This window comes from Arachis ipaensis, chromosome B05 (genome assembly GCF_000816755.2).
Source record: "Arachis ipaensis cultivar K30076 chromosome B05, Araip1.1, whole genome shotgun sequence".
NCBI classification, from domain to species: domain Eukaryota; kingdom Viridiplantae; phylum Streptophyta; class Magnoliopsida; order Fabales; family Fabaceae; genus Arachis; species Arachis ipaensis.
Window position 1 is genome coordinate 6,637,470 of NC_029789.2, and position 16,465 is coordinate 6,653,934.

Genomic DNA, 16,465 nt, shown 5'->3' on the forward strand with positions numbered 1-16,465 from the left:
ATTAATATCATAATTTTTTATAAATTAAAAATAAAAAAATATTTATGGACCTATCCAAATATCTGAAAGAGCTTCTGTTTATTGGGTTGTTTTTGGAAAATTATTAACTAAGATATTAACACATCATAACCCAAAAATCTCATGCCCACATGGCCACACATGAACGTTCCAATGGTTTGATCTGTTTTCCTTTGGTCCATACGCTTCAACCAGTACTGCCAAAATGAGTTCAACTTGACCAAAAAAAAAAAAAAATTGACCAAAACCTGCGTAGATTGAGACTATGAAAACATCAACTAACCATTAATATTGTATTTTTCTATTCGTTTAAATTTTTGAGATGAATAATTTCAAGACATAGTATTAGAATTTTATGTTGAAAAGGTTTTGAGTTTGATTTTTGATAAACTAAAAAAAAAAAAAAAAAAACGTTTTGTAAAAAGACAGTTACTTGCATTTGCGTTAGAATTGGTTGGTTTGTTGATTTGTTCTATAAATTAAGGTTTGGTAGTATTTGCCTTGAGTTTTTTTTGCTTGCAGATCATAGAGATATAATCGACCCAAATTTGCTAAAAATATGCCTAACACACCTAAAAAAGAATAAATAAATAAAAAATAAATCCAACTTTAGCTTCGCGACAAAAAAAAACCAAAAAAATAATATTCCATTTTAGCTTCAAAAACAATGAGGACTCATAAAGCTTCATTTTGATGTATTCGTCACTTCGTATTATTCATCTAAAAAGGGGCAAGTAAATGAGGTGAATTCAATTGAAGATGCTTTTTCTTTTTCTTTACTTCTCAGGCACTGATTGATTGATGATATTATTATCATTTGTTACCAATTTAAGAATGAAAAAACGCGGTGATGGATTTAATATTAGAGGAGGAGGAGGAGTACCAGCAGCATAAAGGCATAAAACAATGCTGCGTCGTGTTCCACAACAATAAATAAAGTCCCACAACAATAAATAAAGTCCTTTAACTTGACAAAACGTTTAAATTAAAAAGACATAAAGTGGTGCTAGTGGTGTATTTTCGGCTTTCGCATAATTAAATCATAAATTAAAGCAAACCAAAATTTAGGTTAGTCGAATAGTCAATTCACTTATCCAGTTAAGGGGAATAGATCTTCTCCTGTAAAAAGAGATCACACGTTATTCTCTCAAATGTTAAAAAATTGGAGAGAATTCATTTTTTCATTTAAGCAGGTTCAAATTTTGTTTTATATATACAGTAATTTATGTTTTAAAAGTATTTATTTTATAAAAAATATGATAAAAAATTTTATTATAAATTTTTTTTAAATTTTTTTATAAATACTTAAATAATTTTTTAAAAAATTATAATTTAATTTTAAAAATTATATTAAACAATAATACTACTACTACTTTTTATAAATAAAAAACTCAAAAAAAAAGGAATAGCTTTTGAAGTTTGTCAACAGACCCTAGGTGATTTTCGTTTCATTATATATAAGTTGGTGAAAACTCAGGTAAAATCGACTTCACGTGAAGTTGATATCTAAGATGAAAATTTAATTAATTAAATCAATTAAATCATCTAACGACTCTCAGGTATCAATTTCACCTGACTGAGTTTGCGCCGAATAAGTTTTACAATTTACAAGAACATATGGTCTTCTAAAGTATTGTATTAGGCGGGCGCAGCCATTGACCCTTATATCTCCCAACAATGAACAAAACATAACAGAACACCATCAACAGAACCGTTACTCAAGCCTTGTTTCAAATATCCTCTTACTATGTTCTCTTTTGATCTTTTCTGATTCTTCAAGACAGGATGGGGTTCTGAGAAACTTCACTTTTGTCTTTATTTTTTATTCAAGGTCCCCCCCACCAAGCTTTACTTACAGTGTCTCTCTCTTTTTCCACGAAAATCACATTTCATTCAAAGTTTCGCACCTAACTTCTAAGAAGGTTGCTAGGAACCCAGGAAATAGTCACACCCATTATATGACAGGGGTCTCACCGAGTCTCTCCGAATTCATTTGAATATTTCATGTTTCACACTTCATAGTTAATAGGAAGCAGATTATTGTTGTTGTTATTTAGTGAGCAGAAGTTGGTTCGTTGGAGAAGTTTGAGGAAGATGATGGAGAGCTACCTAAAAGAGAATTTTGATGTGAAGCCTAAGAATTCATCTGAAGAAGCACTTGAGAGATGGAGGAAGCTATGTGGGATGGTCAAGAACCCCAAAAGAAGGTTCCGTTTCACTGCAAATCTCTCCAAGAGACAAGAAGCAGATGCCATGCGTCTTGGCAACAAGGTATCTTTTCATGTTTTTTGATGTTCACTGTTTTTAATGATACTAAGAAGCCATTTATGTTTCTGCTTTCCCATATTATAAACAATATGAAGACTTATTGTTCTCTCTATATTGCAGGAGAAGCTGAAGGTGGCAGTTTTGGTTTCCAAAGCAGCATTTCAATTTATCCAAGGTAAGGATTTTCATCAGCATTATACTGAATGGTGAACGAGTTCAAGATTCAATGTATTTAGTATTTACTCATGATGACATCCTCAGGTGCACAAGTGAAACCAAGTGATGAAAAAGTACCCGAGGAAGTTAAAGCAGCAGGTTTTGAAATCAGTGGTGATGAATTGGGGACTATTGTTGAAGGCCATGATGTGAAGAAGCTGAAATCTCATGGTGGGGTTGATGGCGTTGCAGAGAAGCTTTCTACATCAACCAGCAAGGGGCTTAGCAGTGATCCCGATTCACTGAGCAAGAGACAAGACATATATGGGATCAACAAATTCGCCGAAAGCGAAGCCAAGAGTTTCTGGGTTTTTGTTTGGGAAGCCCTTCAAGACATGACTCTGATGATACTTGGAGTGTGTGCTTTTGTGTCTCTGATAGTTGGCATTGCAACAGAAGGTTGGCCAAAGGGAGCGCATGACGGTCTTGGCATTGTTGCCAGCATACTACTGGTTGTGTTTGTGACAGCAACCAGTGATTACAGGCAGTCATTGCAATTCAAAGATTTGGACAAGGAGAAGAAGAAGATTTCAGTTCAGGTAACAAGAGACGGTTGCAGGCAGAAGATGTCAATATATGAATTACTTGCTGGTGATATTGTGCATCTTTCAATTGGTGATCAAGTACCTGCTGATGGACTATTTCTCTCTGGATTCTCTGTGTTGATTGATGAATCAAGCTTGACAGGGGAGAGTGAACCGGTTATGGTGAACTCTGAGTATCCATTTCTTCTTTCTGGAACCAAGGTTCAAGATGGATCTTGCAAGATGTTGGTTACCACTGTGGGAATGAGGACTCAATGGGGAAAGTTGATGGCAACTCTGAGTGAAGGTGGAGATGATGAAACTCCATTACAGGTTAAATTGAATGGAGTTGCAACCATTATTGGCAAGATAGGCCTCTTCTTCGCCGTGGTTACATTCGCGGTTCTTGTGCAAGGACTAGTGAGCCGTAAGCTCCAAGAAGGGAGAATATGGAGCTGGAATGGAGATGATGCTTTGGAGATGCTGGAATTCTTCGCTGTCGCGGTTACCATAGTAGTTGTTGCTGTCCCAGAAGGGCTGCCACTGGCTGTGACATTGAGCCTTGCCTTCGCCATGAAGAAGATGATGAATGATAAGGCCCTTGTGAGGCATTTGGCCGCGTGCGAAACCATGGGATCTGCCACAACTATATGCAGTGACAAGACTGGAACTCTAACAACTAATCACATGACTGTTGTGAAAACATGCATTTGTATGAACACCAATGAAGTGAGTAACAATAAGGCTTCTGATTTGTGTTCTGAGCTTCCTGATTCTTCCATGAAACTGCTCCTTCAGTCAATATTCAACAACACTGGAGGAGAGGTTGTGGTTAACAAACATGGGAAGCGAGAGATCTTAGGGACACCAACAGAGACTGCAATCTTGGAGTTTGGCTTGTCACTTGGTGGAGATTTTCAAGCAGAGAAACAAGAATGCAATGTTGTTAAAGTTGAGCCTTTCAACTCCACCAAGAAGAAAATGAGCCTTGTGGTGGAGCTCCCTGGTGGTGGATTGCGTGCACACTGCAAAGGTGCTTCTGAGATCATCCTGGCCTCTTGTGACAAGGTGCTTAACTCTGCCGGCGAGGTTGTCCTGCTCAATGAAGAATCAAGTAACCATCTCAAGGCTACAATAGACCAGTTTGCTAATGAGGCACTCAGAACATTATGCCTTGCCTATAAAGAATTAGATAATGGATTCTCTTCTGAGGATCCAATTCCTGATTCTGGCTATACTTGTATAGGAATTGTTGGTATCAAGGATCCGGTTCGCCCCGGCGTTAAGGAATCTGTAGCAGTATGCCGCTCTGCTGGAATCACAGTGAGGATGGTTACAGGAGATAATATCAATACTGCCAAGGCTATAGCCAGGGAATGTGGGATCTTAACAGATGATGGCATAGCCATTGAAGGTCCAGAGTTTAGAGAGAAGAGTGAGGAAGAATTGCTTAAACTCATTCCCAAAATTCAGGTAATTCTTTCATTCTATCAAATAAATTATTCATTGTTTAATACTTCCATTAACAATAGTTGTGACATACTTTTCCTTTTTCAGGTTATGGCTCGGTCGTCGCCTTTAGACAAACACACATTGGTGAAACACTTGCGTAACACGTTTGGGGAAGTTGTAGCTGTAACTGGCGATGGAACAAATGATGCTCCAGCACTTCATGAAGCTGACATTGGACTTGCTATGGGCATTGCTGGAACTGAGGTAAGTGCAATTTAAATAGTATTGTGTTAAGTTTTAGTCATTATGATCTTAATTAATTCCATAACTCTTGCATTGTGCAGGTTGCAAAAGAAAGTGCTGATGTCATAATTCTAGATGACAACTTCTCCACAATAGTGACAGTGGCCAAATGGGGACGTTCTGTTTACATAAATATTCAAAAATTCGTGCAGTTTCAGTTAACGGTTAATGTGGTTGCATTGATAGTGAACTTCACCTCAGCATGTGTGACAGGTTAGAAAATTAGCTTAATTTGTCTACTTTCAATGTCATTTATGAACCTCTTATCGGTTTGTCTCTAATTATATTGGATTCATTATCTCAACAGGAAGTGCACCCCTCACAGCTGTTCAACTTTTGTGGGTGAACATGATCATGGATACACTGGGAGCACTAGCACTAGCAACTGAACCTCCGAATGATGATTTAATGAAGCGTTTGCCTGTTGGAAGGAAGGGCAATTTCATCAGCAATGTCATGTGGAGGAACATCTTGGGACAATCATTGTATCAGTTTATGGTGATATGGTTTCTTCAGTCAAGGGGGAAATCCATATTTTCGCTCGACGGCCCTGACTCGGATCTGGTCTTAAACACACTCATTTTCAACACATTTGTCTTTTGTCAGGTAACATTGACTAAATTCAAAGCACATGATATTTCAGTTATAACTAACTGTTGCAAAAATTTACCTTAACATATGTGGCTTGGTTTTGGTTGTGCAGGTTTTCAATGAGATTAACTCACGTGAGATGGAGGAAATAGATGTTTTCAAAGGCATATTGAACAATCATGTTTTCGTGGGTGTCCTTACTGCTACTGTTTTCTTCCAAATCATAATAGTGGAGTACTTGGGAACCTTTGCAAACACAACACCTCTAACTCTGGTTCAATGGTTCTTCAGCTTGTTGGTTGGATTTTTAGGCATGCCAATCGCAGCTCGCTTGAAGAAGATCCGTGTTTGAAGAACTTTGTTGTGCATAATAACTCTGTTCAGAATATTGTTTATGGTTGGTTATATCACACAGCTTCGAGGTCCCTTGTAGATTACTAACTAGTTTATTCAATTGTTTGTTATATGAAAAGAGAATGGTAGATGAAAGGACGCAGCAAAATACAGTGTGTAGATAATGCTGACTCCTTTAGCACTGCTAGAATGAAACTCTTTTCTAGGATTTCAATTTTTATTTTTCTATTTATGCATTTATTTTGCGATTTGTCCGAGTGCATTTCATTGGATTTTTTAAGGGGAAAAAAAACTTGTAATGCACTGGCAAATTATATTGCTTTATGCTATTGCTTCAGTTACACTGTAAATGAAGAGAATTATGTATATTGGGCATCTAAAGGCCTCTTCATATTATTTAGACTGAATGATACTGAGGAGGTGAAACATTCAGAAATAAAACTAGTTCTAACTTTCTATTCATCTGTCATGGATACCTTTCCAGTTTCATATAAATGATGCATCCAAAGAGGTTCAATCAAATCTTTTGCAAAGGTTAATTTATCCAGTTCCTCTTCATGATTCTCTTCTGCAATTTCCCTCTCTATCTTAGGATAGATTCCCTGCAGAGAAGACAGCATCATGTCACCCCAATCCCTGTCGTCATGTTCGAACAACTTGAAACGTACAAAGTGCAATAGTCCTAATGCCAGTCCAATGTCTTTTCTTTCCAGCCCAACAAGTGAAGAATCCAAGAAAATAACCCCAACTGCATCCATTACATCGGAATTCTTTTTCAATAACACAACCAGCATGGACAAAAGCCTATCAAAGGCGGAGAATTTCTGTTGGTCGGAATATCCATCTTCTGCAGCATCCTTTACAGATGACAGCTCAGTCTTGGCTACGATCAAGAGCCATTTTGGAATACGAAGCTTCATTTGGTCAGATGCAGTTGAATGTTTCCTGCCACCCACACCATGTTTCTGAACACTTATAGATGCTAATGCCAGAACCAAATCGGGGAGCCAAGGGTTTGCTGCTGCAACAAGACGCGAGGCATATCCAGAGCCCAAGTATGATTCAATCAAAACGACTAAATCAAGCAGGTCATTTGCAAGGGCAAAAGCTGTTGGTGAATTTGTGGATAATCCACTGGAATCTGTGAGTGTCATATTTAGTACTTTTGTTGCATAGGTGAAAGAGCTTTTCAGACAAAAGAATACGCTTTTCATATCATCTTCGTTAAACTGTATCTGTTTATGATGTAGCCTGTCCAACGAAGACATAATGTGCTGCACACATTTTGATGTGTAATTTAAGAATAATTCATGGTTGTGGGGAGCAAAATCCATTGCGAATGTGTCAGCCATGAACTTGAGAACAGCAGTAAGCATCTTCACCTTACATAATACTTGCCGAGGTTTGTTGTGCGCAGAATCTATGCATATGTTTAGTGTAAAAGTCAGAAATAAAGTACAGGTAAAATATACATGGACAAATGCAAGACACAACATAAACACACAATCTTTATGGTTAAACAGCATATTGTTAAGAAGCATCCCCTGATCCCCAAGTAGTTCTTAGACCCTAAAACACTATGTATCATATAAACATCTACTCCCCACCACTACTTGAATAACATGTATATTAAGGAGATAACATACCCCTTTGTGTGGCAATTCTATTTGTCCTGTTGGCAGACTGAAGATCTGAATCAACTTTGTCATTTTTTGTGGAGTCATCTGCTACAAATAGTTTTTCTAAACAGTCGAGCACATGCTCTATCGTCTGCTCCAAGACAGACTGCTCAAAAGAAATTTAAACAGAAAGTAATAAAAGTCGAATTAGGCATGCTATAATTATAACCAATCTGGTCCTTTTACAATAAGATCAACTCAAAGATACAAGGGGTAATGTGGAAATTAAATTAGTCAATTAGTTACTGATAAAACAAAGTGGCAGTAAAGAAAGACAAAATTAAAAAAAGAGAACTGATAAGATCAGAGGTGCATAAAATTCTGAACTATAAAGTTTCAAAAGCGGCAAAAAGTCAACCAAAAAAAAAAAGAAAAATGGAAGTTAAATATTATACTTGCCTCTGAGAGTGATGTAGAAGCCTCAGTCTTACATTTTTTCCTCTTCGTATCATTATTCTGAATACTAGTTGTGCTAACAATATCAACGGTCATTTGCAGAGCAATAGCCATATATGCCAAAATGGGTGAAATGTCCATGTAATCATACTCCCCACAATGCACAATTGTGACCTCGGAGATTATCTTGAGGGATAAAAATAACATCTCTAACGTTTGAGGTCTTAGCAAGGCTTTTCTGGTATCCTCATTTAGAAGGAAGTCCCTAACTTGCCATGCTATCCCGACAGCAACTAAATAATCATCCTCAAAAGATTGCTTTCTGTTTATAATCTTTGATTTAAATGAAAATTTTCCAGAGGATTTAGATTTCTTCCCCTTAACAGAAGAAATGCTATGTGATGGCATGACTGTGCCAAATTTAATATGACACCGGTAAGCAGCCTTATGCAAGAGGGATGTTAAGGCTTCCAACATATCATCAAAATAACCCAATGAAAGCAATAACTTATGTGCAGACCTCATTTCAGATTGGCGATCAACATCCTCAGATAAGCCATTGCAGTTTGTGACAATAGCCATGCATTCTTCAAGTAGTCCAGCAACACCATCTGGATGGACAGCAGAAAGGAGGTTGAATAAAGAAGATTGAGCTTGGCCTGTTGATGCCAAAGTAAGTAATTTTTTTACTTTCTCTTGAGTAAATAATTGTTTGAGGGCATTCTTGTAGCATAGTTCACTGGCTAAGTCATCACAAAGGTAGCTAGCAGCAACAAGAAAACCCTCAATCTGATTTGCATCCAACTTATGAGGTGACAAGACCAAACTCATGAATGCTTTGATGAGTTCCATAAGATGATCTTTAGGTGCTCCTTCCAAGATTGCAAATTTACAGAAGATTGCACCTCCCATCGGAGACCTTCTCATAAGTGTAATGCAACGATTACATGCCTCCTCAATGGGTACTTTCGAGGGAAAGTATGATGGCATAAGCAATTTTGTTATCTTCTGAGCCACAGGAGGTTGATCACTAGCAAGGATAGACAATAGTGAATCAAGCTCCACCACCTCCAGAATATTCAAAAAAAGAACAGTCAGCAAACCAATCAGAATGCATAATATTACCAAATACATAAGAAACAAGAACATTGTAATCAACACTGACTTCAAGAACATGTACCTTGTTGAACTGAAAATTTCTGACGTCCTCTAGGTGTACTAAGAGATCTGCTGCAGCAATTCGAACCGTGAGAACATTGTCCAGCATTAAATGCCGAAGTCTTGGCAAGAGAACCTTAAGAATTTCATGAGAGTGGGGATTGCCAAGCAAATAAATTATGCCATTTAACATGGAAACCCTCACTTCACTGCATGCATCATGAGACATGTCATCAAATAGTTTTGTAATTATCTTTGTTATGATTGGTGAAGGAATAATTTCCCAAAACAGATGAAGCACACGACAGGAACCCTCAACAGCAATTGTTCTCACTTGTGGACAATCATCTTTAAGTAACCTTTCTAATAAGAAGAACTGCTTATCAAGCAATATATCTTTCTCCTCTTTCGTAGCATCAGGGTCTTCAAGAGGGAACAAGTCAAGAAGTAAATGTAAAGCATTCTGCCTAACATTTGAGTTTGCAACCTATTGCAAAGAACGCAAAGTAAAATTCAGAACGTATGGAAAGATAATAACAGTTTAATTGACTGATTCAGAAAGTTCTGCTTAACAATCATTCTCTTACCTGCAAGGACCTAAATATCACAGGCTCAGCAAGCTGAAACAGAAGCTTCTCAACTCCATCTGTGGTCCTTTGTTCAACAAATGCTCCAAAAATCCTTCTAATATATGAAGCAAGGGCTGAAGAACCAGCATGTATAGCAGCTTCGATCATCTCCTGCAAGAACCCATTCTCAATTTCGCTTTTCGAATCCCCTTCAGCTGCTTTCCATGCCCGAAACAGGATATCCCCGTAAGACTCAAGCATCGACTTCCTCCCAAACGGTATCTGGGAGCGAATCATAGCCAAAACTTCCTTCGCTAACTGTTGGCTCAGACCAAACACGAACGAGAGGAATTTCCTTCCGTCCTCTGTCTTCAAATACAGCGGCGAAATCACGCAACGAACCAGCAACAGCTTCAAATCCTCGATGCTGTCGTCGTCAAAGTCAAACAGAGCAAAAGCCTCCCGGAGCGTGTAGACCTTGTGCACGTCGACCTTCTTCTTCACCGTGAGAGATCTCGCGAGGAGAAAAGGGAGAGTCTGCGAGATTAAAGACTCTCGGCCGGGAAGATTGTCCTTCCACCATTCCTCGCACAAGCACTCGATCGACGAGGAAAGAACCGAGTCGGACTCGAACACGATCAAGTTATCGTGAAGCACCTGAACTCCCGGGAGCAAATCCGACGGCGAGAACGGTTTCTTGGGGTGCGAGACGCAAAGTTGCGCGATATGCGCGAGAATTTGGAGGCGCTCGAGAATTTTGTCCTTCTCATCATCCGGGTTGGCGAGTGGGGGATCGAGGCGAGAAGAGCGACGGAGGCGCTTGGAGGGAGGGGTGCGAGGGGATTTGGTGGGGCTGAGGGTTGTTGGAGGGTTTGGTTGAAGAAGGTTGTGGAAGGATTGAATTGCGGAGGAGATTGAATTGCAGAGGGATTGAGGGAGTGTAGAGGAGAGTTCGGAGGATGGTTTGATGGCGTGAATTTGGGTTTTGAGTGATGGCTTCGAGGTTTTGAGAGTTAGCTTTGTGGCTGAAGAAAGGAATTCTTCTGCGGATGAAGGAAGCCTCTTCTTCATGGCGTCCGTTTGGTGAGGGAGGAGGGAAAGTGTTCCATTTTCAAATTCTCTTTCAAATTTCGGAACGTGTTCTCCACTTTTCCATTTGGGCTTATCAAGTGGGCTCAACCTAGAACATACACAAGGCTTCTTAAAGGGAGGTCCATTTAATGTTTTTCGTTTTTGCCCATTTGTACACAAACGCCAACTCTCTGGGAACTACCGCTAAATGGGCCTACTTAGCCTTGGTCCACATGAAATCCGGAATTTGTATGTAATTGTTTGAGACCCATCGTGTTGCCTTGCTAGTTGCTAAGATCTCGCCAAGAATCGAACTCTTGACCTTTTGAATCTAGAACTCTAATACTATATCATGAAACCACTCATCCCAAAAGCCTAACTTGACAGGACAATATAACACTAACAGTCATATCTCTAATACTTCATAAACCTGCAATGTACACATTGTACGCTTAGGTCATTGGCTCCTTATACTTATTCAAACGATAAAGATAGACTCGATACATGTTTTGAATTATAATAACCAAGTATAATAGAATATAGTAGAACAGAAAAAAAAAAGAGAGGATTCATTCTTAGAGTGATGTCGTAGTCGTTTGGTGACTAAGTTGATAATGATATAATTAATTATACAATTAAATCAAACAAGTCCTATATTTGTTGATACGGTAGTCTCCCAGAAAAAGAAAGAAAAAAATGAAGCTGCTAAGGAATTGAAGATATGATAGAGAAAGAAGGAACGTGTTTGGTTGTGAATTGTGAATTGAGGTTAAAAACCTGAACCCGGTCCCTCCCTCCATACTATAGTGCATATGATGCCGCGGATCTGTCGAGCTAACTTTGTCTTTAACTCAATTAATCTCTCAAACTCAGAGACAAAGAATTTTTGTCCAATCCAAACATGTATAGACACCAACGTTTTCCTCATGACATGCACATCATTAACAGCTAAAGCTCCGTTTAGTCGTACCATGTTATGTAATGTACATTTCTGTGCCGTGGTCCAACAACCACCATGCATGTCTCTGCAACGTAATTAAATCTTGTTTGCTCCTTCATTAATTAATAGTTAAGAATAGATATGGCGAACTTAACATATTAAATTAAAGCTTATCTGAAGAATATAATGTAGAGCATAGAGGCCTTACTTCATCGTCATCATGGAATCACTCACGGGTGGAAACTGTCCTCATCAATGTTATTCCCCCTATGCTGTAGCTCTATCATAATTAATTTAAGTGCAGTTTAAATTTTGCCAAGACTCCATTCGTACTCTTTTGTCAAATGTATATGTATTTCCAATTCTCAATATATATCGCCACTTGTGAACTAAACTAATTATATTAATCTCTCTGTTACTCTCTTTTATGAGAAATTTTTGTGTCTCTATTTTTACAATTATCATCTATCTGTTACATATATATATATATATATTATTCAGCTATGATGGATCATGTGAATATGGTATGTGTCAGATGAGTAGGATTAGGTCAATAATTCAATATAGTCCGACCATAGCTGAAAAATTAACAGCAAATTAAAACTTTAAACAGGAAGGGTGAAGAGAATCTATCTTGTTGAGTAGTTCTCCATGTGAACCAAGGAGGAATATGAGGAACCAACCCCACAGTAATTTGTTTAGAGCAAAATACAAGAAGAGTTCATGCCAGACTGGATAAGCATGCTTGTGCTTGTGAAGGACACACATTCTGACACCATTAATATTTTCCTTATAATCTCCCATGCATCTCTAATTTTACTAACAGAAAACCATCATCTGCATGCTGGGCCCTCTTAGGACAAAGTTTTTAGTCATTTCTTCTCTCAGTAAAATATATTGTTATCTAATAATAGATACAAGCCTTGAGCCTGCTTCAACTTGAAGGCTTCAAGCCGATTTGTCATCAGTCCCAGATATTCTTTTCATGATTTCAGCTCTGTACAAACTATATACGTATATCCATTATTATTATTGTAGTATTCTTTTTGTCTCTTATTATTATTATTCTCCTTAACTAAAGTGTACTGTTATTATTCATTAAATTATTATAGAGTACATAGTATATATGCATTTCACTACCACGCAAACTTTGATTAAATTCAATGATAACATATAAGAATTTTACCCTTTTCTATTTTTTTGTGAAACTTATATCAATTTGATCTTTATATATAGACATAGGCACTGCAAGAGCACCGTACCAATCCTACTACATTTTTTGTTGGGCTGTCTTATATCCTATTTTATCCAATTATATATATATATATTCATAAAATTAGCTGAAAAAAAAGGATCCCAATAGTCATATCATGTCAGCAGATGATGAGAATAGAGGGAAGTAGTATCCCAGATGCACTTGAAAATAAAGTAGTCTCCCATGTTCCAAGCAAACTAAAAAAATCTGATTCAACTTTACAAATGGCCCAAGCAAGCAACCCAGATGTTACACACATACATCAAATCAAATCAAACAAAACCAATTCCCCATTCTCGGTGGCTTTCAGCCTTTTCAAAGTCACATAACAAATAAAGCATCCCATTTAAAAGGGTAGGCCTATTGCTTTAATTCCTACTTGCTATAATGTTGTTGTTATTATTTCCTTGCATACATTACATACAAACCTATATATATTAAATTAAAAATGCAATACCCTCTTCATTTCAAAATTAGGGGGAAGAAAAAAAAAACGAAAGTAAACACTGCCCAAAATTACTAGGGACAAGTAGTCTTCAATGTAGCTTTCTCTGGTTCTCTAGCTCATCATCTTTGCAATTCTGTTTCACCTTCCTTCAATGTAGGTTAAAGCTAGCCACTTTTTTTTATCTTTTTATTTATTTACTCCTCCTTTTTCTCCTTTTTTTTTCTCTATCATCTTGGTTGTGACTTGGGAAAAAAACTTTTTGTTGGGTAGTGAAAAAAATAAAACCCCAATCATCAATACCAAATCATTCCACAAAAATGGTGGATGACACTCACTAGACCTATAATTATAAACTAACAAGAATCAATTTTTTCTTAGAGAAAAAGAAAAAAAAGAAAAACCTATGATTCAATCATCAGTGAAATGAAAAACACCAACTAAATCAATGGTGGATGATGAACCACAAACTAGTGACGATGTAGCTTCTTGTAGTTTTCAGTTTCCTCAGTGTCCTGAAAAGAAAGTTTTCTCTTAACTCCGGAACAAGTGGTGTCAGATTGATTCTCAAGAACACACGTGGAGTTCGATTGGTTTGACATTAAATTCGAGCAAGGGGTCTTAACTTTGTTCCTCCTCTTTTCCTGTATAAGATTATAACAGGAAAATACATCTCCCTGTTGCATAAACATAAACATAGACCAAAACATCATCAAACTCTGTTCTGTTCTGTTCAATTCACACAATAAAAAACAATGAACTTGTTTGGTCCGTTCACTATACTAACTGAAAAAAACTCACACTTTCTAGATTGCCCCAAGATGAGATTTTTCTTATCCTAAGATCCATGGTCTTTCTTGTTAATGTAGCATCAACTGCTGCTAATATTGCAGCGGAGGCTATTATAGATGGCCGTTGATCCATCAAATTAACATCTGCATTAGAAACCCCCCCAAAAAAAAAAGTAAAGTTAAGGTCTTATTTATTGGTAATAATATAAAACTAGTATTTCATGAAAGGATTGATTGAATTATCAAAAAATTACCTTTGACCATGGCTACAATGTGTTGGGTGGCTTTTGTGATGATTGTGTGTGAATTGGATCCAGGGCAGAACTTTGTGAGAAAGTAATGGAGATAAGAAAAAGGAGTTGGTGATGATGATCCCATTTTCCAATCCAAGGTAGCAAGAATCAGAAGCTCCATGTTCTTAATCACTTTGCTCTCAAATCTGTATTCAACTATTGGATATTCAGAGAGAGGAGGCACATTTTGCTCTTCCATTTTTGCTGCAAGAGATAAGCATGCTACCGATAATAATTGAATAGCCCAAGGTTTTGATTCCTACATCATTAAAAGAAACAAACCCATTATTCAAACTAAAAAAAATGATAATAATAAGATAGTCACTATATAATCTCCAATGAGTTTGGTACTTACATCAATGGATCGTTTTGAAAGAAACCGATCAAAGTAGGAGACTGATAAATAAGCTGTGTGAACTTTGAATCCAAGTTTGGCCTGTGTCTGAATCAAACAATGAAAAAAGCTTTCCATAAAATAAAACAATCCAAAAGACAAATTGCAAAAACTGTAAGAACAAGAATGAAACTAACATTGAAAATCCAATCAATGGCATCAAAACGAGCAGTCCTCAACCAGAATCTGGCGGCGGAGCAATCATCATGATTGTGGAATCCAAAAGCAGTTTCTTGGCTGAACAAATACTCAATGTATTCCTCTTCATCTTCCTCATGAAAAACAATCCCAGTGTGTTCATTTTCATCATCATAGTTGTCTTCAAAGAAGCAAGCTTCACCTTCTTCTTCACACATTAGACTTGACAAAGAAAAAGAGGTGGCAGTGAGAGAGCTCCCCATTTTTCTGTTTTTAGTAATCTGAAATCTGAAAGTTGAGTTATGCTAAGCTCACTTGTCTTGGCATTTGTAACCTCTAAATAGTTGAAGAGAGTGTGGAGTGAGTGGGGAATGAAATATACCGGTTTTTGTGCCGCCAAAAATAAACACAATAAGGAGGGAGTGTAGGACGTTAATTAGCGGTTACACAGTTTTTCACTACTAAACTATAACTATAATTATACCCTATATGTATTTTATTTGAAATTGGATTTTGTATCTTTTAAATTTACTATATTTTCTTTGAAAAAACAAAATGTGATGGGAGATTGTTAAGAATTGAGCTATGGTACATGGTACACCACTTTTGGGGTCTTCCCCTACAGTTTAGGGACAGCTGTAGGATATGGTCACCTTTGTCCCATGTGGTTTGCTCTTAGCTACCTAGATGAACCCTCATCACTCCTCCACCTTAGCTTGCATGAATTTAATTTTTTATGTATATTCATAGTTATAAGTTTTAGAATAATGAATACAGAATGAATATAACAAAAGTTAGTTATTTAATTCTTTTTATCGTATTTTTAAATTTTTTAAAAATTTATTTATTGTTAGCATCTTTTAACATTTTTTTTTGTCAGTGATATGAACTTTCATATATCATTTTAGTAGTTTTTTGTATAGATTAGTCTCATATTGCTAGAGCCAATTTGGTAGTTTTCTCTAATAAAAAGAAATATAATAGAAAAAGTGGAAAGAATTATAATGTATGAAAGTCCATGACCTTATCTGTTGCCTAAGTTCCACTGGAACATTATTATGAATGGTCTCACATGTCGGACTTCAATTCACACTCTTGATTTTTGGTTCCTTCAGCCAGACAGCCACCCTACTTGGCCAACTAAATTAGCCCCATTTAAGCTTCAGCATCACTTTTGATTTGAGCCATTGAATCCACATCCTATTTTCCTTCTCAAGACAAGTACAGCTATTTTCTGCTCCCCACAAATAGGCACACCCGCACACGTATTCTAATTTCTAACACAGTTGCCAAAAAATAAAAAATCTATCATCCAATAAACATATTTTTTGCATAATTATAAGTTTATAACTGACAAACATAATAAAGGGTATTAATCAGATTAATTATTGCCATTATATAGAGGTATGAACTATGAAGATTATTCATTTTCATTCTTTTAGCTTTATTATTATTTCATTTTGTCGTTTGTTATCGATAAAAGTGCTTTAGACTTAATTTGGTTTTAAAAATAGAATAAGATAAAATATTAAAAATAAAATTTAAAAGACAGAGACACAAAAATTAGTGTTTTTGTATGATGATAAATTAGAATAAATTATAAAGGTTTA

At 36.8% G+C, this 16,465-nt stretch overlaps 3 protein-coding genes across 3 annotated transcripts; 1 reads left to right on the forward strand and 2 right to left on the reverse strand.

The window, feature by feature from the left end:
• LOC107642704 (calcium-transporting ATPase 2, plasma membrane-type) lies at window positions 1,926–5,862 on the forward strand. Its single transcript, XM_016346149.2, has 7 exons — window positions 1,926–2,289; window positions 2,407–2,461; window positions 2,548–4,499; window positions 4,584–4,742; window positions 4,823–4,994; window positions 5,089–5,387; window positions 5,485–5,862. The coding sequence occupies exons 1-7, from the start codon at window positions 2,113–2,115 to the stop codon at window positions 5,722–5,724; spliced, it is 3,054 nt and encodes a 1,017-aa protein (XP_016201635.1). The 5' UTR covers window positions 1,926–2,112; the 3' UTR covers window positions 5,725–5,862.
• On the reverse strand, window positions 5,967–11,712 carry LOC107642703. Its single transcript, XM_016346148.2, has 5 exons — window positions 9,547–11,712; window positions 8,982–9,446; window positions 7,805–8,869; window positions 7,373–7,511; window positions 5,967–7,146 (listed from the first exon to the last, which is right to left on the reverse strand). Exons 1-5 carry the CDS (start codon window positions 10,597–10,599, stop codon window positions 6,182–6,184), a joined length of 3,687 nt encoding a protein of 1,228 aa, XP_016201634.1. The 5' UTR covers window positions 10,600–11,712; the 3' UTR covers window positions 5,967–6,181.
• LOC107641660 (cyclin-D5-1) lies at window positions 13,424–15,346 on the reverse strand. The gene is made up of 5 exons (XM_016345139.2): window positions 14,855–15,346; window positions 14,679–14,765; window positions 14,285–14,582; window positions 14,041–14,174; window positions 13,424–13,916 (listed from the first exon to the last, which is right to left on the reverse strand). Exons 1-5 carry the CDS (start codon window positions 15,116–15,118, stop codon window positions 13,710–13,712), a joined length of 990 nt encoding a protein of 329 aa, XP_016200625.1. The 5' UTR covers window positions 15,119–15,346; the 3' UTR covers window positions 13,424–13,709.